The 24,750-nt window shown below is 46.0% G+C and overlaps 1 protein-coding gene across 1 annotated transcript in view; it reads left to right on the forward strand.

The window, feature by feature from the left end:
* Positions 1-8,985: 8,985 nt before the first annotated feature.
* CTSO (cathepsin O) overlaps positions 8,986-24,750 on the forward strand; it is a 38,005-nt gene continuing 22,240 nt past the window's right edge. Inside the window, exons 1-4 of the mRNA XM_073644932.1 lie at positions 8,986-9,309; positions 10,534-10,639; positions 12,673-12,812; positions 18,316-18,483. Of these exons, the coding sequence (XP_073501033.1) occupies positions 9,058-9,309; positions 10,534-10,639; positions 12,673-12,812; positions 18,316-18,483 (666 nt within the window). The 5' untranslated portion in view covers positions 8,986-9,057. The remainder of the gene's footprint in view (positions 9,310-10,533; positions 10,640-12,672; positions 12,813-18,315; positions 18,484-24,750) is intronic.

The raw sequence follows: 24,750 nt of genomic DNA on the forward strand, positions 1-24,750 counted from the left end.
CTCTCCAGAGTCTTCCAAGCGTTGATTAATAGTTTATTCCTGCTTATTTGCGGAGATGTTAGAAGATTACTTGAGGAGCTCTTAACCATGCGCCCTGTTCCTTCCCCTGCTAGCCACGTCTCCCCTCACTTGTCTTTATTAGTAAATAGCTGTATTCCCTATAAAACAATTATGGAGCATTTTTTTTGCATTGTGTTGTCCCACTGTTATTCCCCCTGGAAACCTATGAATAAACTAAGAAATGGCTGTTACCATTCATCTGTGTCCCTACCCAGTCTTATCTTGACTAATCATTGCTGACAGTTTCATACAATGTAGGTATGGATCTTATTTAGAAGGGGAATGGTAACCTGTCGTTGTCAGTTAGGCCCGGGATACAGATTTTGCAGCGCTATTTGTTGATTTTACCATCAAGAGACACCTGCAGCTTTGAGAATTGCATGTCATGCAGAAAATGGCTTTGTACAGCAGCTGCAGCCATATAGGCAAGATCAGGTACAGTAATTGTGTCTCTGCTTACACCAGGTGCTATACACACATTTCCAGGAGTAATAACAGAGGAACTGCACAGATACTTAGAGCTATGACAGCAATACATATTGTTCTCAACAGAAAAATCACAATGACATTGACCTACATGTCACATCTGTAATAGTGTAGCAATCTAAGAGCCACCACAGAGCGTCGACAGGACTCTCAATCAGCACGGACCCTAAACCCACAGTCATCACAAAGCCTACAATATAGTTAAATAACCGCTATCACCACTGTGTGGACTATTACACTCCACTGCTATAACGACCATAAAAAAAAATATGTGAATGCAGACCTATTGAACAAAGTGCGAGCCTCTAGGGAATGTTTTGGAATGGGTAAAAAAAAAAAAAACGCTGCAAAAAAGCTGAAAGAATTGACCTGCTGCAGTGTTAAAAATGCACATTAGCTCAAAAAAATGGAAGAAAAAAATGGAAGAAAAACATTGTGATTTTAAAAATCCCTTTAATTTTGCTGCTCCTGTAAAATGTTGAGTTTTTTCTACACAAAACTCAGGTAAAATGCATTAAAAACGCTGCATGCTCTTATTAGGATTCCTTCAGTTTGATTTTTTTTAAACACTTTGAAGATTATAGAAAACATTAGAAAAAAACAATTTACTTACAGCATAGTGTGTCCAGAAAAAAACATTGAATGGTTCATAGACTTGTATGTGACACAGATCATAAACGGACATGGCTCTGATTGTTTTGCCACATACAGTTTGCAAAAAATGTGGACAGGCAGTAATGGGTTTATGTCCTGTAGAACATATCCAAGTCAATCTGAAAAACGTCGGAATGAGGCCTAACAATTTTTTTTCGAAAAAGGATTTGTGTGTAGCCGCTCTTATGAGAAGCCTAGAGATGGAAGCAGGTTACATATGGCCACTCACTTATCCGTACACAGGTGTCTGACGTACAAAGATGGAGTATGAGAGGGATGTTATGGATGAGAGGCGATCATATAGATAAGGTGCGGAGAGGGCGAGAACTGCCGAACATACAGCCATTATGTGCTGGTTTTGGGGTACGGAGCACAGCGCTCATCTGCAGACATGACCCATCTAGTCTCACTGTGCACAGGGATCACTTATACCACGTCCACACCCTGAGACATCACAGGACCCCAACACGTTACTGCAGGGCCGGCGTCAGCTCCCGGCATACCCGGGCAAGTGCCGGGGTCCTGGAAAATCAGAGGGGCCCACCGCCCACTCACTGTCGGGGCCCACTGCCCACTCACTGTCGGGGCCCACCGCCCACTCACTGTCGGGGCCCACCGCCCACTCACTGTCGGGGCCCACCGCCCACTCACTGTCGGGGCCCTGGCCGCTTCCTCGGCACCTGTTCAGTGACGCAGGCGCTGCTTGATTGCCATCACTCCCCCAGACATGGCCGCGCGCAGTGCAGCTGTGTCTGCTAGCAATGACACGGCAGGGTCGACGGCACTGCACCTTTAATTGTGCTTGTGTGTTGCCCCTGCCGCATCATTACTAGCAGACACAGGCGCACAGCGCGCGGCCATGACTGGTGAAGTGACGGCAATCAAACACCGTCGGAGGTCCTGCACAGATGGGGGGGAGCGGCCCGGACCCGACCGCAAGTGGGCCCCTCTGATGGTCCAGGGCCATGATGTCTGTGACACGCCGGGGGCCCTGCACTGCCCCATACCTGAGGAGCTGCTGGACAGGACACTGGACCGGGGACAGGTGAGTGAGGCTTCCCCAATCCCCATATTAAAAATATTTGTAATGGGTCTGTGTGAGTGCATGTATGTGAATGTCAGTGTGTATGACTGTGTTTATATATTTGTCTGTTTTATGTATGTTTTTAAGAATTTGTGTAAAAATGTCTGTATGTGTACATATCTGTGTACCATGTGTGCGTGCGTGTGTCTGCGTACCGTGTGTGCGTGCATATGTCTGCGTACCGCGTGTGCGTGCGCATGTCTGCGTACCGCGTGCATGTCTGGGTACCGCGTGTGGGTGCGCATGTCTGCGTACCGCGTGTGTGCGTGCGCATGTCTGCGTACCGCGTGTGTGCGTGCGCATGTCTGCGTACCGCGTGTGTGCGTGCGCATGTCTGCGTACCGCGTGCGTGCGCATGTGTGTGTGCGTGCGCATGTCTGCATATGTGAAGGATGAGGTGGCAGGCTGGGCCCTGCGTACTATATATATATATATTTCTCTGCTGTATCTGTGCATCATGAATCGTGTATGTGTTAAAAGGGCCCACTGAGACTCTTTCGCCCGGGGCCCAGAAAAACCTGGAGCCGGCCCTGCGTTACTGCACTAGACAGGACCCCCAGGTACTCAGGGGTGCTAATGTGACGCCTCTTCTCGGAAGCCCTTTTCTTTACCCTGGGAGATGGGGGACTCGGAGTCGGGTCCTATGATGGAGAGATGGGGTGCAGCCGTGGCCCGGACCCGACCCGTGCTCAGGGCCGTCACATTAAAAAGGATGGTGTGGGCTTATCCGGGTTGAGTGGCTGAATTACGACTACGCCACCTGTGGTACCTGGTGAAGGCCACCAGCGCTGCCGCAGTCCGCTGAGGCCTGGTGTTAGGGCAGCCGACGATGTTACTACTCCCCACAGGCGGAGCAAGGCATCAGGGCAGAGGGACAGGATGGAGGGGGTAGTAGTAGAGGAGAACGGGTGCCACGTCGTGCGGTGTAGCGCAGAATAAACAGTCCGGAGGCCATAGGGGTGAACTTCCAAGGCTTTACTCACATTAGAGATGGCAGTAGGAAGGCGACTCCCTGCTCCCCGCGGAGTCCTGCGGTCACCAGGGACGGGGGTCCGACAACCTCCGAGCAAGTCCAGCATTCAATCGGGACCCCGCACCAGAGTGTTCCTGAACTACAGACCGTATCCTCTCCTGTCCGTGTGTGTGAATAAGCCGGGTCTCCCTCTGAGCTCCTCTCAGAACAAGGGCACGGGTGGCAGCTCCGCTCCTTCCGATACCCGGTGGGATCCTCAGGGCCTACCGGACTTTCCCGACCAGGACATAGAGTAGCAAGGTCGGGTGTCGGGGGCTGGTACCCCTCTTGCAGCCGGACTCCCTCTGAATATATCAGGTGGTGAGGACAGGTGGCGTGCGCCGCTCCGTCTGCATCCTCCCTGGGATCCATTTGCTGTGGAGCTACACTCTTAAGCTCCAGGCCTTCTTGGTCGTGGTCCTTGACCAGGTTGAGACATTCCTCGTCTGCAACCTGCCCGTCGTCCCAAGGCCAAGGTACGAGGGCTGTGTCCCCATCCGCTACAGGTCCACACAGGATCCACTTTCAGGGTATGAGATCACAGTACATGACAGCCAGGCAAGTTAACTACCAGGACTGTCAAAGAACTAAACTACAAGGACCAAGAACCAAGATGGCTTTTTATTAAATATGAAATTTACAGTGTCACTAAATTGTGAGTCCTCCACCCTCACCCACTAACTGGTTCCCCTAACTCTTGGTTCCCCAGTCTCCCTGTAACCAGGAGAGCAGCACCTGGTGCATACTAGCCCCCTCTGGTGGAGAAATGTGGTGTTGGATGCAAAGGTTGGGTCCTGACCATCACGCTGTTCTTACCTCAGAGGAGGGAGGAACACTACACTCCATTAGAGAAGCGCAGCATCCCTGTGGAGGTCGAACCCTCAGGGGCGCCACACTAACACTTTACACTGTGTCAGATACACGCAGGGAATTACGGTATTTATCAGGAGTGGTTGATGGCAGGAGTGGAAATCTGCCAGGCAGGGACAATTGTGAGTTCAGGCCTGATCACACACACACAAGAATCATAGGCAGTTTATCCAAGTACTCATTCACACACAAGAAAACACATATACTGTATACACTATATATTACATGCAGTACACTATTATATACCCTATATTCTACAGATACACTACTACACACACAAGCATCATTTGCAATCATTTACACACAGGAAAACACATACTGTGCACTATTACATATACTATAGACACTAATCTATATGCTTACCTATGCTGCAGCAGGGCCTTCACTACTTGCCCCATCCCAGGATAGCAGCCAGGGCTGACGTCAGTGGCCAGTATGAGACCCAAGCACAGAAGGCTAGCAGCTGCTGCTTCCTCTTTCAGGCTCTGCAGCTAGTGTCCCCTTCCCCTCCTCTTAGGCTAAGTGCCCACGATGCAGAAATGCTGCATATTTTTTATGCTTCTCCCTGGCAGGAAAAACGCATGCGGATTTTAAATGCGGTTTTCCCGCCAGGTAGAAGAGTTTGTGAAGCATCTTTGCATGCATTTCTGCATGCGGGTTATCAAGCACTTTTCCATGGATTTATAGTAGTGTGACCAAGTTAGTTAAAAAAAAAGAATAAGAATGGTGAAAAATAAAAAATATAAAGTTTATACTCACCTACCGATGTCTTCCCGGTGTTTTGTCTGCTCCGTCCGGTCTCTTGCACTGCTTGCGGGGGTGTGAAGGACCTGCGGTGACGTCATTGAGCCATGTGATGGGTCACATGACTCAGTGACATCATGGCAGATCCTTCACATCAACGCGAACATTGCAAGACACCGGACGGAGCAGACAAAACACCGGGAAGACATCGGAAGGTGAGTATAAACTTTATATTTTATTTTAAATTCTGTTTTTTACAGTTTCTATGGTACCCAGGTCTGGATGAGAGTCTCCTCTCCTCCAGACCTGGGTACCATCCGCACATTGAACCGTGTGATATCCGCATGTGCAAATGCAGTGATGCGGATGTCACGCGGTCCAATGCAAGTCAATGGCGGCGATTACGCTGCGTGTCCGCAAAATTAATGGACATGCTGTGGATTTTTGAGCGCAGCATAAATGCTGCGGAAAAATCCGCAACATGGGCATTGAAAGTGCGGCTTGTCATTGGGAACCATGGGGGGCGGATTACCAAGCGTTTCCCAAGCTTTTATGCTGCGGAAATTCCGCAGCATAAACACTTGTAAAACGCTACGTGGCCACCCAGCCTTTGTCCCACTGCCTCTTGTGATATCAGGACAGGCATACAGTGTCCATTTTAGAACATGATGGGATATCAAAGTCGAGCATCAGAATGATGTCAGTTTGAGGCTAAATACCTTGTCTGAGAACTGATTTTGATAAGTGATTTTGAGTGAGCAGCACTAGATCCAGGAGGCAGCATCAATGTGTGATAAAGCCAAATGAGAGCAATTTTATATCAAACATGACATCAACAATAGGCAAAAACCAAAGTCGAAAAAACACAAGTGGCCTAATTTATTTGGTGGGTGCAAAAAATCTGCGGCATCAAAAATGCACCAAATACTGATAGTGGGAACTTAGCCTAAAGCTAAAGCTCAGCATGCAAAAATCAAGACCTCATACAGGTCCAGCAACGAAAAAAAAAGTTATGGGCCTTGGAAAATGGCAACAAAAAACATTTGTTCTGTATGGAGGACTATATGGAGCCCATTATACTGTATGGAGGACTATGTGGGGCCCATTATACTGTATGGAGGACTATGTGGGGCCCATTATACTGTATGGAGGACTATATGGGGCCCATTATTCTGTATGGAGGACTATGTGGGGCCCATTATTCAGTATGGAGGACTATGTGGGGCCCATTATACTGTATTGAGGACTGTGTGGGGCCCATTATACAGTATGTAGGACTATGTGGGGCCAATTATACTGTATGGAGGACTATGTGGGGCCCTGTATATTGTATGGAGGACTATGTGGGGCCCATTATTCAGTATGGAGGACTATGTGGGGCCCATTATACTGTAAGGAGGACTATGTGGTGCCATTATTCTGTATGGAGGACTATGTGGGGCCCATTATTCTGTATGGAGGACTATGTGGAGCCATTATTCTGTATGGAGGACTATGTGGGGGCCATTATTCAGTATGGAGGACTATGTGGGACCAATTATTCAGTATGGATGACTATGTGGAGCCATTATTCTGTATGGAGGACTATGTGGGACCCATTATTCAGTATGGAGGACTATGTGGGGCCATTATTCTGTATGGAGGACTATGTGGGGGCCATTATTCTGTATGGAGGACTATATGGGGCCCATTATACTGTATGGAGGAGTATGTGGGGCCATTACACTGTATGGAGGACTATGTGGGGCCCATTATTCTGTATGGAGGACTATGTGGGGCCCATTATTCTGTATGGAGGACTATGTGTTGCCATTATACTGTATGGAGGACTATGTGGACCCATTATTCTGTATGGAGGACTATATGGGGCCCATTATACTGTATGGGGGACTATGTGGGGCCATTACACTGTATGAAGGACTATGTGGGGCCCATTATTCTGTATGGAGGACTATGTGGTGCCATTATTCTGTATGGAGGACTATGTGGACCCATTATTCTGTATGGAGGGCTATGTGGGCCCATTATTCTGTATGGAGGGCTATGTGGGCCCATTATTCTGTATGGAGGGCTATGTGGGTCCATTATACTGTATGGAGGACTATGTGGGGCCCATTATACTGTATGGAGGACTATGTGGGGCCCATTATACTGTATGGAGGACTATATGGGGCCCATTATTCTGTATGGAGGACTATGTGGGGCCCATTATTCAGTATGGAGGACTATGTGGGGCCCATTATACTGTATTGAGGACTGTGTGGGGCCCATTATACAGTATGTAGGACTATGTGGGGCCAATTATACTGTATGGAGGACTATGTGGGGCCCTGTATATTGTATGGAGGACTATGTGGGGCCCATTATTCAGTATGGAGGACTATGTGGGGCCCATTATACTGTAAGGAGGACTATGTGGTGCCATTATTCTGTATGGAGGACTATGTGGGGCCCATTATTCTGTATGGAGGACTATGTGGAGCCATTATTCTGTATGGAGGACTATGTGGGGGCCATTATTCAGTATGGAGGACTATGTGGGACCAATTATTCAGTATGGATGACTATGTGGAGCCATTATTCTGTATGGAGGACTATGTGGGACCCATTATTCAGTATGGAGGACTATGTGGGGCCATTATTCTGTATGGAGGACTATGTGGGGGCCATTATTCTGTATGGAGGACTATATGGGGCCCATTATACTGTATGGAGGAGTATGTGGGGCCATTACACTGTATGGAGGACTATGTGGGGCCCATTATTCTGTATGGAGGACTATGTGGGGCCCATTATTCTGTATGGAGGACTATGTGTTGCCATTATACTGTATGGAGGACTATGTGGACCCATTATTCTGTATGGAGGACTATATGGGGCCCATTATACTGTATGGGGGACTATGTGGGGCCATTACACTGTATGAAGGACTATGTGGGGCCCATTATTCTGTATGGAGGACTATGTGGTGCCATTATTCTGTATGGAGGACTATGTGGACCCATTATTCTGTATGGAGGGCTATGTGGGCCCATTATTCTGTATGGAGGGCTATGTGGGCCCATTATTCTGTATGGAGGGCTATGTGGGTCCATTATTCTGTATGGAGGACTATGTGGGCCCATTATTCTGCATGGAGGACTATGTGGTGCCATTATACTGTATGGAGGACTATGTGGGGCCATTATTCTGTATGGAGGACTATGTGGGGCCCATTATTCTGTATGGAGGACAATGTGGTGCCATTATACTGTATGAAGGACTATGTGGGGCCCATTATTCTGTATGGAGGACTATGTGGGGCCATTATACTGTATGGAGGACTATATGGGGCCATTATTCTGTATTGAGGACTATGTGGGGCCCATTATTCTGTATGGAAGACTATGTGGGGCCCATTATTCTGTATGGAGGGCTATGTGGGTCCATTATTCTGTATGGAGGACTATGTGGGGCCATTATTCTGTATGGAGGACTATGTGGGGCCCATTATTCTGTATGGAGGACTATGTGGGCCCATTATTCTGTATGGAGGACTATGTGGGGCCATTATTCTGTATGGAGGACTATGTGGGGCCCATTATTCTGTATGGAGGACTATGTGGTGCCATTATACAGTATGGAGGACTATGTGGGGCAATTATTCTGTATGGAGGACTATGTGGGGCCCATTATTCTGTATGGAGGGCTATGTGGGTCCATTATTCTGTATGGAGGACTATGTGGGGCCCATTATTCTGTATGGAGGGCTATGTGGGTCCATTATTCTGTATGGAGGACTATGTGGGGCCCATTATTCTGTATGGAGGACTATGTGGGGCTCATTTTTCTGTATAGAAGACTGTGGGGCCCATTATACTGTATACTGGTTGGTCTGCAAGTTTGTCCAAGCTTTTCATTTTGGCCCTCTGTGAGTTTTGCCATCTCTGCTCTGCACTGAGGCGCTGGCACAGCTGACGCCATTATTGATACATGGGGGTCTTTATGTGCAGACTACACACTTCATGAACACCGGGCACCGGCTCATGGTACAAGGTGACTATGATAGTAATAGCGGCGGTTTACAGGAAGATGGCGCACAAGCGGCTCACACGGAGACAAGGAAGCGCCGTGCTGGTCAGTCACTTCCTGCGTGTCTGTGAGCAGTATGTGGTGGCTGTGGGTTGCGGGCTGTGTGAGTGTCCATGTGACCTCGTCACTGCCCGTGTCTGCCGGAGAGCAGCAGCCGCCATGCCAGGCGGGCAGACCCCCAGCACACAATGAGAGCAGCACTGTGCCCGCCACCGGGGCGCTGCACGGACCCGCTCACAACGCCACAGTACGGCGCTTCCTGGAGACATTGGGCAAGAAATACCCGACTGGCACTCAGCTCTCTGCGGGCAGATACAGAATATTCCTGGTACTCGTGTATGTCTGTGTTTTGTGCCAATGTAGTGGGCATTATGTCTGGTTTACTGACTGCGATACAAGTGGAAGTAATGCAGGTGTAGTCCAGCAGGCGGCGCCATACTAACAGCTTTATGTATACGATCAGTTGTGTGCACGATGTGAGCGCGCATTCCAGGTGCAGAGTAGATACCCGAGTGCAGCCTAACACCAGGTCACCTGAAGAGGTTTCCTATAATAAACTAACATGTTGTTCTGGCTAAAAAAATGTGTTTCCATTTGAGACCTACAACTATATTTTTCCACCATGCAGCTATAGGATGACTTGTTTTTGCATGGCGTCTTGTAACTTTTTTTACACAGTGACTCCCTGGCAGGTGCGGGACTTGGATGACGAGACATGCACGTCACAGGGCACTGTGACCCGCAGGGGAGGGAGGGGACATTGTAATTCACAATGTAGGCAGGGATTTCTTCCCGTCACCCAAGCATCAGAAAACGGATTGAATAAAAAGAAGCGCGGCGTTTTCGCCGTCATTGACTTGCATTGGAACACATGGAATCCGCATCACTGCATCTGTACATGCGGAATTCACGCGTTTCAATGTGCGGATGGTACCCGGGTGTGGAGGACAGGAGACTCTCCTCCAGACCCGGGTACCATAGTACCTGTAAAAAAAAGAATAAAATAAAAAAAATATACATTATACTTACCTTCTGATGTCCCCCGGTCTCCTTAGCGATGCGTCCAGGCTTGCCGGAAGCTCGCGATGGTCTTAAAAGGACCTGCCATAACATCATTTAGTCATGTGACGGGTCACGTGGCCTCTGACGTCAGCAGGTCCTTCAGTGTACCGCGAGCTGCCGGCAAGCCAATACGCATCGGATAAAGACTCCGGGGGCCATCAGAAGGTAAGTATGTATTTATTTTTTTACCATTCTTTCGGTCACACTATATAAATCCATGCCGTTTGCATGGATTTATATAGTGTGACCAAGTTGACAAGCACTTTCCAAGTGATGCTAAAATCGCCTGGAAAGCGCTTGACAATCCGCATGCGGAAATGCATGTGAAGAACGCTTCACTTCTGCTTGTCCCTGGCAGGAAAAACGCATGTACAATCCGCATGTACAATTTTCATGTGTTTCTTCTTTGCGATAGTCAGTAATGATTTTCATCTTTTAGATTATTCTGTGAAATGCTGAAGTAGTAATCTTGTACCTTTTTCTCTTCTAGGACAGCCTGGAGAGACACAAGTATCTGAACCGTAATGCGCAAGATAGCGGTGATGCTTATTATGGAATTAATCAGTTTTCTGATTTGTCAGTTGAAGAATTTACCAGTAAGTTAATGTCAATTATTGTATCTCACATGGTGTAAGAGGAAACCCCCATTGTCACTGTGGGTGATTTGTAAAGGGCTATCGCATGATTCTACATGGATCTGTTCACATACAGTGGGGGAAATAATTATTTGATCCCTTGCTGTTTTTGTAAGTTTGCCCACTGACATAGACATGAACAGTCTGTAATTTTAAGGGTAGGTTAATTTTAACATTGAGAGATAGAATATCCCAAAAAATCAAGAAAATCACATTGTATAAATTAGATACATTATTTTGCAGTGAGAAATAAGTATTTGATCCCTCTTGCAAACAACACTTAATACTTGGTGGCAAAACCCTTGTTGGCAAGCACAGCAGTCAGACGTTTTTTGTAGTTGATGATGAGGGTTGCACACATGTCAGGAGGAATTTTGGTCCACTCCTCTTTGCAGATCATCTCTAAATCATTCAGATTTTGAGGCTGTCACTTGGCAACTCGGAGCTTCAACTCCCTCCATAAGTTTTCTATGGGACTAAGGTCTGGAGACTGGCTAGGCCACTCCATGACCTTAATGTGCTTCTTTTTGAGCCACTCCTTTGTTGCCTTGGCTATTTGTTTTGGGTCATTGTCTTGCTGGAAGACCCAGCCACGACCCATCTTTAATGCTCTTACTGAGGGAAGGAAGTTGTTGGCCAAAATCTCGCGATACATGACCCCATCCTTCTTTCTTTCAGTACAGTGCAGTCGTCATGTCCCCTTTGCAGAAAAGCACCCCCAAAGTATAATGTTTCTCCCACCATGCTTCACGGTTGGTATGATGTCCTTGGGGTTGTACTCATCCTTCTTCTTCCTCCAAACACGGCGAGTTGAGTTAATGTCAAAGAGCTCAATTTTTGTCCCATCTGACCACAGCACCTTCTCCCAATAACTCACAGAATCATCCAGGTGTTCATTGGAAAACTTCAGACGGGCCTGCACATGTGCCTTCTTGAGCAGGGGGACCTTGCCAGCACTGCAGGATTTTAAACCTTTAAGGCGTAACGTGTTACCAATAGTTTTCTTGGTGACTGTGGTCCCAGCTGCCTTGAGATCATTAACAACTTCCCCCCATGTAGTTTTAGGGTGATCTCTCACCTTCCTCATGATCAAGGATACCCCACGAGGTGAGATTTTGCATGGTGCCCCAGATCGATGCTGATTGACAGTCATTTTGTATTTCTTCCATTTTCTTACTGTTGCACCAACAGTTGTCTCCTTCTCACCCAGCATCTTACTTATGGTTTTGTAGCCCATTCCATATTTGTGCAGGTCTATGATCTTGTCCCTGACATCCTTAGAAAGCTCTTTGGTCTTACCCATGTTGTAGAGGTTAGAGTCTGACTGATTAATTGACTCTGTGGACAGGAGTCTTTTATACTGGTGACTATGTAAGACAGCTGTCTTTAATGCAGGTAACGAGTTGATTAGGAGCGTCTAACTGGTCTGTGGGAGCCAGAACTCGTCATGGTTTGTACTGTAGGGGATCAAATACTTATTTCTCACAGCAAAATGCAAAAAAATGTATCTAATTTATACAATGCGATTTTCTTGATTTATTTTTTTGGATATTCTATTTCTCAATGTTAAAATTAACCTACCCTTAAAATTATAGACTGTTCATGTCTTTGTCAGTGAGCAAACTTACAAAACAGCAAGGGATCAAATACTTATTTCCCCCACTATATATATTTGAGCTTTTTGTTTGAGTCCTTTCTTATGATAAAGTATCGCTGCACGAAGTGCGGCTCGTCAGAATGCCAAAACCTGGACTGAACCTCAGTGGGCCCAAACCTGTGACCCTCCTCCTAACTTCCGGCATCCCCGGTGCCTCTTCTGACCAGTAGGCCCGGTGCAACATTATCGTTAAGGCACGACACATACATGACATCACTCAAGGCCTACTAATCTGAAGCTTAATACATGAAAGATGTGTTTCTGTCATCATTAGAGATTTCTGATTAAATATGGTTTCATTACTGATGGAAGTATTTAAATGCCTTTTTCTATGTAGATATTTACCTGAGGAGTTACCCTTCAAAGAACCTGGATGATTATGTACCTGATAAGACAATATTTGGAGGAAATCCTTTACCTTTGAGGTTTGACTGGAGAGATAAAAACATGGTGACTGAAGTGAAAAATCAGCTGGATGTAAGCTACTGTACATTTTTATGTAAAATTTTTATGTACAATACAAAGTTATATTGTGGTACCGTGTTAGCCAGAAAAATTGATGTAAATACTTGTATGCCAAAAATGACAAAAGTATTCTTGGGGTGATACCTTTATTGGCTAACCAGAAAATATATATATATATATATGCAAGCTTTCAGAGCACAGAGTCTCCTTCTTCAGGCAAGATTACAAATGAATTCATAAGACAAAAGGCACAGCATTTGAGAGATGTTACAACAAGACATTTGTTCATGAGGTGTAAGTTGTGATGCCTTGTACAGATAAGTTAGGGAGAGCAAATTTAGTTTTTTTTGTTGCAAAATGAGAGGCCTTGGAATGTTTAATTATCTGGAGGTGTGAATTGTGTCCATGTAGTGAGTCATAAAGCCAGGTGTTATATTTAGTCCTGTTGTCAGTGAATTGAACATCCTTATCAATTTGAATTCCCAAATTTTTCTTTCTCTGTTGCCCTTGAAGTGACCTTTTAGTATTATAATTGGCCGGTGACACTGTATGAAAGATCTAAAAGTTTTAATACTAAAAAGTCACTTCAAGGGCAACAGAGAAAGAAAAATTTGGGAATTCAAATTGATAAGGATGTTCAATTCACTGACAACGGGACTAAATATAACACCTGGCTTTATGACTCACTACATGGACACAATTCACACCTCCAGATAATGAAACATTCCCAAGGCCTCTCATTTTGCAACAAAAAAAACTAATTTGCTCTCCCTAACTTATCTGTAGGAGGCATCACAACTTACACCTCATGAACAAATGTCTTGTTGTAACATCTCTCAAATGCTGTGCCTTTTGTCTTATGAATTCATTTGTAATCTTGCCTGAAGAAGGAGACTCTGTGCTCTGAAAGCTTGCATATATATACAGTACAGACCAAAAGTTTGGACACACCTTCTCATTTAAAGATTTTTCTCTATTTTCATGACTATGAAAATTGTACATTCACACTGAAGGCATCAAAACTATGAATTAACACATGTGGAATTATATAGTTAACAAAAAAGTGTGAAACAACTGAAAATATGTCTTATATTCTAGGTTCTTCAAAGTAGCCACCTTTAGCTTTGATGACTGCTTTGCACACTCTTGGCATTCTCTTGATGAGCTTCAAGAGGTAGTCACCGGAAATGGTCTTCCAACAATCTTGAAGGAGTTCCCAGAGATGCTTAGCACTTGTTGGCCCTTTTGCCTTCACTCTGCGGTCCAGCTCACCCCAAACCATCTCGATTGGGTTCAGGTCTGGTGACTGTGGAGGCCAGGTCATCTGGCGTAGCACCCCATCACTCTCCTTCTTGGTCAAATAACCCTTACACAGCCTGGAGGTGTGTTTGGGGTCATTGTCCTGTTGAAAAATAAATGATGGTCCAACTAAACGCAAACCAGATGAAATAGCATGCCGCTGCAAGATGCTGTGGTAGCCATGCTGGTTCAGTATGCCTTCAATTTTGAATAAATCCCCAACAGTGTCACCAGCAAAGCATCCCTGCACCATCACACCTCCTCCTCCATGCTTCACGGTGGGAACCAGGCATGTAGAGACCATCCGTTCACCTTTTCTGCGTCGCACAAAGACACGGTGGTTGGAACGAAAGATCTCAAATTTGGACTCATCAGACCAAAGCACAGATTTCCACTGGTCTAATGTCCATTCCTTGTGTTCTTTAGCCCAAACAAGTCTCTTCTGCTTGTTGCCTGTCCTTAGCAGTGGTTTCCTAGCAGCTATTTTACCATGAAGGCCTGCTGCACAAAGTCTCCTCTTAACAGTTGTTGTAGAGATGTGTCTGCTGTTAGAACTCTGTGTGGCATTGACCTGGTCTCTAATCTGAGCTGCTGTTAACCTGCGATTTCTGAGGCTGGTAACTCGGATAAACTTATCCTCAGAAGCAGAGGTGACTCTTGGTCTTCCTTTCCTGGGGTGGTCCTCACGTGAGCCAGTTTCTCTGTAGCGCTTGATGGTTTTTGCAACTGCACTTGGGGACACTTTCAAAGTTTGCCCAATTTTTCGGACTGACTGACCTTCATTTCTTAAAGTATTGATGTCCACTTGTTTTTCTTTACTTAGCTGCTTTTTTCTTGCCATAATACCAATTCTAACAGTCTATTCAGTAGGACTATCAGCTGTGTATCCACCTGACTTCTGCACAACACAACTGATGGTCCCAACCCCATTTATAAGGCAAGAAATCCCACTTATTAAACCTGACAGGGCACACCTGTGAAGTGAAAACCATTTCCGGTGACTACCTCTTGAAGCTCATCAAGAGAATGCCAAGAGTGTGCAAAGCAGTCATCAAAGCAAAAGGTGGCTACTTTGAAGAACCTGGAATATAAGACATATTTTCAGTTGTTTCACACTTTTTTGTTAAGTATATAATTCCACATGTGTTAATTCATAGTTTTGATGCCTTCAGTGTGAATGTACAATTTTCATAGTCATGAAAATAGAGAAAAATCTTTAAATGAGAAGGTGTCCAAACTTTTGGTCTGTACTGTATATTTTCTGGTTAGCCAATAAAGGTATCACCCCAAAAATGCTTTTGTCATTTTTGGCATACAAGTATTTACATCGATATGTAAAATTTTGAAATTTGTTGATGGTAAATTGGTAGAATGGCTACTGTGTATTTAAGGGGAACCTGTCAGCTGATACATGCTGCCTAAACCATGGGCAGCCTGTCTCTGCCACTGACTGTACGATCACAGCCAGGTATGTTTGTCTTATAGGGAGAGACTTCTCAGCCACTGTCAGCGGGAGGGGAGAAGTCGCCATGGACCCACCTGTACAACTAGTCACCTGCACGGCTCTGTCCTCGGCAGCTATTAAAAGCATGTTGTTCTCGGAAACGCCGCAGCGTTTCAGAGACAAACATACAGTACAGACCAAAAGTTTGGACACACCTTCTCATTTAAAGATTTTTCTCTACTTTCATGACTATGAAAATTGTACATTCACACTGAAGGCATCAAAACTACGAATTAACCCCTATGGTATTATATACTTAACAAAAAAGTGTGAAACAACTGAAAATATGTCTTATATTCTAGATTCTTCAAAGTAGCCACCTTTTGTTTTGATGACTGCTTTGCACACTCTTGGCATTCTCTTGATGAGCTTCAAGAGGTAGTCACCGGAAATGGTCTTCCAACAATCTTGAAGGAGTTCCCAGAGATGCTTAGCACTTGTTGGCCCTTTTGCCTTCACTCTGCGGTCAAGCTCACCCGAAACCATCTCGATTGGATTCAGGTCTGGTGACTGTGGAGGCCAGGTCATCTGGCGCAGCACCCCATCACTCTACCTCTTGGTCAAATAGCCCTTACAGAGCCAGGAGGTGTGTTTGGGGTCATTGTCCTGTTGAAAAATAAATGATGGGCCAACTAAACGCAAACCGGATGGAATAGCATGCCGCTACAAGATCCCGTGGTAGCCATGCTGGTTCAGTATGCCTTCAATTTTGAATAAATCCCCAACAGTGTCACCAGCAAAGCACCCCCACACCATCACACCTCCTCCTCCATGCTTCACGGTGGGAACCAGGCATGTAGAGTCCATCCGGTCACCTTTTCTGCGTCGCACAAAGACACAGTGGTTGGAACCAAAGATCTCAAATTTGGACTCATCAGACCAAAGCACAGATTTCCACTGGTCTAATGTTCATTCCTTGTGTTCTTTAGCCCAAACAAGTCTCTTCTGCTTATTGCCTGTCCTTAGCAGTGGTTTCCTAGCAGCTATTTTACCATGAAGGCCTGCTGCACAAAGTATCCTCTTAACAGTTGTTGAAGGGATGTGTCTGCTGTTAGAACTCTGTGTGGCATTGACCTAGTCTCTAATCTGAGCTGCTGTTAACCTGCTATTTCTGAGGCTGGTGACTCGGATAAACTTATCCTCAGAAGCAGAGGTGACTCTTGGTCTTCCTTTCCTGGGGCAGTCCTCATGTGAGCCAGTTTCTTTGTAGCGCTTGATGGTTTTTGCAACTGCACTTGGGGACACTTTCAAAGTTTGCCCAATTTTTCGCACTGACTGACCTTCATTTCTTAAAGTAATGATGGGCACTCATTTTTCTTTACTTAGCTGCTTTTTTCTTGCCATAATAAAAATTCTAACAGTCTATTCAGTAGGACTATCAGCTGTGTATCCACCTGACTTCTGCACCAAACCATTTCCGGTGACTACCTCTTGAAGCTCATCAAGAGAATGCCAAGAGTGTGCAAAGCAGTCATCAAAGCAAAAGGTGGCTACTTTGAAGAACCTAGAATATAAGACGTATTTTCAGTTGTTTCACACTTTTTTGTTAAGTATATAATTCCACATATGTTAATTCATAGTTTTGATGCCTTCAGTGTGAATGTACAATTTTCATAGTCATGAAAATACAGAAAAATCTTTAAATGAGAAGGTGTGTCCAAACTTTTGGTCTGTACTGTATATGGCTGTGATCGCACAGCCAGTGGCTGATACATGTTGCCCAAACCGTATCAGCTGACAGGTTCCCTTTAGGAAACCATGCCATTGTAACAGGTTTGTATAAAACTGATCCAAAAGGAAGAGCAATTGCCCCAGTGGCCCCTAGGTAAAAGAGAGTATAATAGGATAGGTGATGACTATCAGATCGAGGTTCGACACTGGCTCCCTACTGATCAGCTATTATTAATTTCATTGGCGGCTGGATGTAAAAATTGAATGGAACTGAGCAGCATATCTCCATAGTGGATGCTGACAAGAACTTGCACATTTATTTTATTTATTTATTTTACTCACTTATATAGCGCCATTAATTCCACAGCGCGTCACAGACATCACATCAGCTACTTTTGTTGATTCTATTCCCTATTTTACATTATGTAAACTGTAGTGGACAGCCCCTTTAACGATATTTGAGGGAGATAAACCAGTACAGTTGTCCACCTTTACCTTTCTGCGAATTTCATTCGCTCCATCTTTTCATGATACAATTGTGATTACATTCTCACACAGACTATCATTAACATCGACTAGGATTTAGTCAGGACTAAATTGAAGGATGTACACATTATATACATTGATTTTTCCAGAGTTGTGTGCTCCAGCACCAAAGCCAGTGGCTCAGTGGGTAGCACTGCAGTCTTACAGCACTGAGGTCATAGGTTCAGATCCCCCCCCCAAGGACAACATCTGCAAGGAGTTTGTATGTTCTTCCCATGTTTGCGTGGGTTTCCTCTGGGTTCTCCGGTTTCCTCCCACACTCCAAAGACATACTGATAGGGAATCTAGATTGTGAGCCCCAATGGGGACAGCGATTACAATATCTGTAAAGCGTTGAGGAATATGATGTCGCTATATAGTTAGCGTAATAAAATAAACTCATCATTTTGATATTTCACATAATTAGTTACCAGCATTTGGTTAGGCCAGTAAAGTAATATAGGTAGTAAAGTATATTATTATGTGGAAATAATTCTGACCTTCTACTATTCTCAGTGTGGTGCCTGTTGGGCCTTCAGTGTGGTTGGTGCTGTAGAGTCTGCCTACGCTATCAGCGGACACCCCCTGCAGGACTTCAGTGTACAGCAGGTCATTGACTGTTCATACTTGGATAGAGGCTGCGATGGGGGATCCACAGACAGTGCTTTGAAATGGCTGTATCAGGTAATTACATTTTATGTGCAGATTTATTTTACACATCAGGCACATGTTGTTACGTAGCTGTACTGTAACTGTGAATTTTAATTTCTTCCTGCTACATGATGTACCATTACGTCATGCAGCTGGTGTGGGTTAATGGAGCGAACTCAGGAGCTGAGCCTGCATCATTGCCGACATCTGCCTGTGCATAAGAGCCAAAAGCTACCAACCATAAAGTAGTTTAGAGCAGGGTAGTGGGTAATAAGATAAAAAATAACCTTTATTAATATATAATAAAAGAACAAAAGACTCCAAAAGGATAATAACAAAAGGACAAATGACAACACATATAAAACCAGTGGTCACCAGGTAAGGTAACACAGCAATTAAATATGAGAAAGGAACGGTCTCACCATTAGTTGGAGTAAAGTCCAAACTCAATCCGGATAGATTCCGTGTATCCCGGAGCTTATCCAAGAGATGTAATCCGTAGAAGAGATATAGAACACATGGGGGGGAACAAAATAACCTACACAATACCCAAAATTAAATCTCATATTTGATACGGGTTAATCTATTGCACAAGCCCATTAATGCTCCCACTCCCTAGGGTCCCTTTTAGATGCAGATATCACTTTAGAGGAAATAAATGCAGCCCTGGCAGATATGACTTTGGGTAAAGCTTCGGGCCCTGATGGCCTACCTCTAGAACTCTATCTTAAATATCAAAGGGGCTTAATGCAACATCTTTTAGAGACTTTCTCAGAGGCGATGCAAAGTGGTTCCCTGCCTGAATCCTTTTATGACGCCAATATTATTGTTCTTAAAAAGGAGGGGAAGGATCCATTGGAGTGTGGATCATATCATCCTATTTCACTGTTAAATGTGGATTACAAAATTCTCACAAAAATTCTAGATTTGAGACTTAATAAGGTGATACTCTCAGTTGTCCACTCGGACCAAACAGGCTTTATGCCAGGAAAAAATACTTCTATTAACATTAGAAGGGTACAATCAATAACTCAATATAGCTCTTTGATACCAGAAAATATTTGGGCCTTGGCTTCACTGGATGCGCCAAGGCTTTTGATTCACTGGAGTGGCCGTTTTTATTTGCCTGTCTAGAGAAATTTGGTTTTGGCCCTAAATTTCGGGCCTGGATTCAAATATTGTACCTTTTGTGTCTCCCCCATTTCCTCATAGACTGTAAGCTTGCGAGCAGGGCCCTCACTCCTTTCGATATGAGTTATGTTTATTCTGTATTGTTGTATAAGTCCCCCCTAAAATTTGTAAAGTGCTGCGGAATATGTTGGCGCTATAAAAATAAAAATTATTATTATTATTGTACAAGGCCCCTAAAGCTAAAATAACGATAAATAATTTATCATCCACATCTTTTTCATTGGAAAGGGGAACTCGCCAGGGATGCCCTTTGTCTCCGGCTTTATTCGCTCTGGCAATTGAAGCTCTGGCTATAAGAATACGATCATCTGAGGATATCAGTGGAGTTACAATTGCAGACAGAACTGACAAAATTGGTTTATATGCAGACGACATGATAATTTTTATGGACAAGGTTAAAGATACTCTCCCATCTGTTATTTCTACTATTGATAAATTTAGTGAATATTCGGGCCTCTTTATAAATTGGGATAAATCTTCTCTTATTTCTTTGTCGCCCTCTCAAAATACTGACTTGGAAACGTTATCTCCTCTACCTGTAGTGTCTTGTTTCAAATACTTGGGAATTATGATTGTTAGAAATGATAGAGAGGACCTATCGAGTAATATTCTTCCTTTATTAGAATACGCTAAGTGTAAATTTTCCTTGTGGGGGAGATTACCGCTATCAGCGTCAGGAAGGATTAACTTAATTTAGATGATCTTACTCCCTAAATGTAATTACATATTACAACATAGTGCAGTACCGGTCCCTAAAAACTTTTTTACATCTCTTAACTCTTTGATGTCCACATTTATTTGGGGAAGTCCCAGACCAAAACTGAGGTTATCTACCCTTCAAAGGCCTAAAGACATGGGAGGAGCAGTTTTGCCTGACTTCCACCTATACTATTTAGCAGGTCAGCTTAAAGCTATCCGTAGTTGGATGCCTGACTCCCAATTACTGAATTCTGAGAACCACTTGGCACACGTATTAGGCACAGGTTGTTTATTGGGTTTTCTAGAATTAAATAAATCGACTCCCATTAACTTGTTACCCCTACATAGATTAGCGAGAACGGTATGGAAACAGGCAAAGAAAAGAACCGACTTTACACATGTTATAGCTGAAATGCCTATATGGGGGAATCCGTATTTTGAGACATTAATGGAACATCCATCTGCCCCCTTTTGGATAGCTAATGGGATCTATGTGTTAAGAGATATTTATGAAACATCTATACTCATTTGAACAGGTGCGAAATAAATTCAAGGTTCCAAGATCTCAATTCTTTAGGTATCTCCAACTTAGGAATGGGCTTACAAAACTGTGAAATAAATCAAACTATTTCCTCATTTCCCTTAATAGGAATACTAAAATCTCAAGGCCCACAGGGTCTTTTCTTTATCACTTCATTGGGGGACACAGGACCATGGGTGTATGCTGTTGTCACTAGCAGGTTAACACTAGGCAAAAAAAGAAAAAAGCTCCTCCTCCGCAGTATACACCCGCCTACAAGGCACCAAGCTCACCAGTTTAAGCTTAGTGTCTGTAGGAGGTAGACCTGGATCCTAACAGATCCAACCCCGTTGTGTTTTATTAATCCTTGTTCTTTCTTTTTCAGATACAGCTCTTCAGGGCTAACAGGGAACACTGTGTCCCGTTAACCCATCTTACAGGCGACCGAGAGAGCAGTGTGGCAGCCCCCACATCTCCCACTCTCGGACCCGCTGGGCAGGACTTATCCCCTGTCACCTCACGGTGTCTCAGGGTGATTCCCGGTGGCCAGTCCTTGCCTGTTCCCCACCCCAGCCCCCTCCTCGGAGCGGCCTGGGAGGGAGACGGTGGTCCCTGCGGGTGACCTTCCCCCAGATTCTGGGGTTGACACCATCTCCTGCACTGTCCAGGACCGGACAGTGCGGGAAGGAGGAAAAGCCAGGATCCCCCCTTATACACGGAGGACCTCCTGTGATCATCCTCAGAAGGGGAAAGGAAGATGAGGTATCGGGACCCCTTCAACAGCCCTGAGAGGTACATCAACTACTGTCTCTCAACCACAGGTCCCAGTTTCCCATCGCTGCTCCCCCCCCCCCACCGCCTCACAAATATGGCACTTACTTCAGCAGCGCTTCCCGGGCCATGCCCCCTTCCTCGCATCTTCAGCGTCCCCCTCCTTCTTCCCCATTATACGCGGCAAAACTGCCCGCGCTTTCTCCGTCGGGGGGCGTCTCTGGTGGGCTGTCCCTCTTACCGGCGTGTATACTCCCCTTCCGGTAATCGGCCAACCAGGGCCGAGGAGCAGGGTGACACTTCCGCCACACCCTCGAGCCTTCCCGCGGACCTATCCACGGTCGGCTCATTCAAGCCCGCCACCTTCCCCTCCTCCTATCAGAGCCTCGGCGCTCCTCGTCATCAAGGCAGCGTGCCCTGCTCCTCCCTGCCTTCTACGCCGACGCCATCACTCTGCCTCACCGCAGCTCTGCTCCTTCTACCTTACAACAGTGGCCGGCTCCAGCCTCACCTCCGGAGTTCCATCGGGGGACACGGATCGGGTAGGCTCTGCCCTGGCACCGACCCACACCCTTTCCTGCCCACAGACGCTCTCCTCTGCACTATCCCTGGTCAGGCACATATGCCCAAACCCAGGGAGCTTTCAGTCCGTCCCGCTCACATAGTCACATACTACGCCTGTGCTCTTTGCGGTACTAAGTGGGCCACGGGTCTCACAACAGCTTTCTGCTCGACCTGCAAACCTACCGCCATGCTGGCACCCCAAGATCCCCCCGCCGCCCAGGACGAAGGAACTCCCTCTCCTCCAGAGTGGGCTGTTGCTATGTCCCAGTCTGTCTCTGACCTCACCAAGGTGTCTCAATCTCTGGTGCAGGTCCTAGAACGCTTGCCCATGCTATCCACGGCCACCAGTGCTCCGAACATTCCAACGGACGATTCGCAGGCACATCTGCACCCTCCTTCTAAGGGCAGACCAAGGGCACATTCTCAGAAATGGACTCACACAAGCTCATCCTCCAGCTCTCCAGACTCCAAATTGCTCCCTGCATCTCACACCTCTTCCCCAGAGGTCGCTCCGGGATCAGACACGGCATCAGATTCTGACTCTGGGTCCGACACGGAACAATATTCTAGAGTCCAGGACATGGTTGACAGCCTTATATCGGCCGTCAATCAGACTCTGCACGTTAAAGAGGACGAGAGCCCTTCTCAGGACTACTCCATTTCCTTCAAGAGAATCAAGCGCCCGGCACGCACTTTTTCTAACCATTCAGAATTTGATTGTGTCTTTCAAAAACAATGGGAGCATCCAGAGAAGCGCTTCACTGGAAAGAAACAGTTAGACATGCTATACCCCTTTAACCACGATCTCGTCAGCAGATGGACGGAGTCCCCTTCTGTGGATCCTCCTGTCTCTCGGCTAAGACGGTACTGTCCCTTCCAGACGGTTCTTCCCTCAAGGACACTACAGATAGACAGGTTGAGGCCTTGGCTAAGTAAGCCTTCGAGGCTGCTGGCACCTCTTTTTGTCCTTCCTTCGCCTCAACTTAGGTATCAAAAGCAGTCTCCGCATGGGCCAAACAGCTTAGGCAGGGTATCCTCACCGGGGCTTCCCCAGATGATCTGGCTGACCTAGCGGATCAGATCGCCCACGCAGGGAAATATCTCCTCACTGCGTCCCTTGACGCCGCTACCTGTTCAGCCCGCGTCTCAAGCAATATCATCGCTATACGTAGGATTCTTTGGCTGAATGCTTGGAACGCCTACCCGGCCTCCAAGAAATCACTAACAAATCTCCCTTTTCAGGGCTCCAGACTGTTTGGGTCTAAATTAGACCAGATCATCTCCGATGCCACTGGGGACAAGAGCACTTCTCTTCCTCAGCCGAGACCTAATCGCCCCTTTCCTAGGAAACATTACCTTCAGTTTCGGTCCTTTCGTCGGTTCGCTTAACCAGGATTCTCCTCTCAACAGGACCGTACCACAGCGCAGCAGGACAAACGTAAGCCTACATTTAGGCCCACTCCCAACTGGCGCGCAAAGGGTCGCTCTTCCAAGCCCTCTGGATCCCAATCACGATCCAACAGATTTTCCTCAGCATGACGGGTCACCCCCACCTGGGTTTTCTCCCAGGGTGGGCGGCCGCCTACTTCTGTTCCGAGACCCTTGGGTATCGGCAATAGAAAATGCCTGGGTCAAGGAGATAGTGACCTCAGGCTACAAGATTGAGTTCAACGCGATACCAAGAACACGATTTCTCAGGTCACGCCACCCGCATCCATCTACTTCCCGGTTTCCTTCAGGCCATTGCCTCCCTTCTGCGCTCAGGAGTCATAGTTCCAGTCCCCCTTCAAGAAAGGTGTTCGGGTTTCTACTCAAATCTTTTCGTCGTTCCAAAAAAGGACGGCTCACTACGTCCGATCTTAGACCTCAAACAACTAAACCGACAGATACGCGTACGGCACTTCAGCATGGAGTGCCTCAGGTCGGTAGTCGCCTCGATGGAGGCCGGGGAATACCTATGTTCAGTGAATATTCAGGATGCGTATCTTCATATTCCAATCTGCGCACCATATCAGAAGTTCCTTTGATTTGCCTTCCCGAACGCACATTACCAATTCACTTCTCTCCCCTTCGGGCTTGCCTCCGCCCCGAGGGTTTTCACAAAGGTAATGGCGACTGTCATGGCCATTCTACGAGCCAGGGGGATTGTAATTATCCCCTACCTCGACGACCTAATGATCAAGGGTCCCACGTTCAGGGACTGCCTCCACAGTCTCCAGATCACACTGAACACGCTTTCTCAGTTAGGCTGACTGATCAACACAGACAAATCCTCCCTGGTCCCATCTCAGCGCTTAACCTTTCTAGGGATGCAGTTCGACACGACAAAGTCATTTTCTCTGATGAATCCCCTTTTCGATTGTTTGGGACATCTGGAAAACAGCTTATTCGGAGAAGAAGAGGTGAGCGCTACCACCAGTCTTGTCTCATGCCAACTGTAAAGCATCCTGAAACCATTCATGTGTGGGGTTGCTTCTCAGCCAAGGGAATCGGCTCACTCACAGTCTTGCCTAAAAACACAGCCATGAATAAAGAATGGTACCAGAATGTCCTCC

The sequence above is a fragment of the Phyllobates terribilis genome, unplaced genomic scaffold (assembly GCF_046119375.1).
Source record: "Phyllobates terribilis strain yellow unplaced genomic scaffold, ASM4611937v1 Scaffold_1__5_contigs__length_1240528914, whole genome shotgun sequence".
Lineage (NCBI taxonomy): Eukaryota > Metazoa > Chordata > Amphibia > Anura > Dendrobatidae > Phyllobates > Phyllobates terribilis.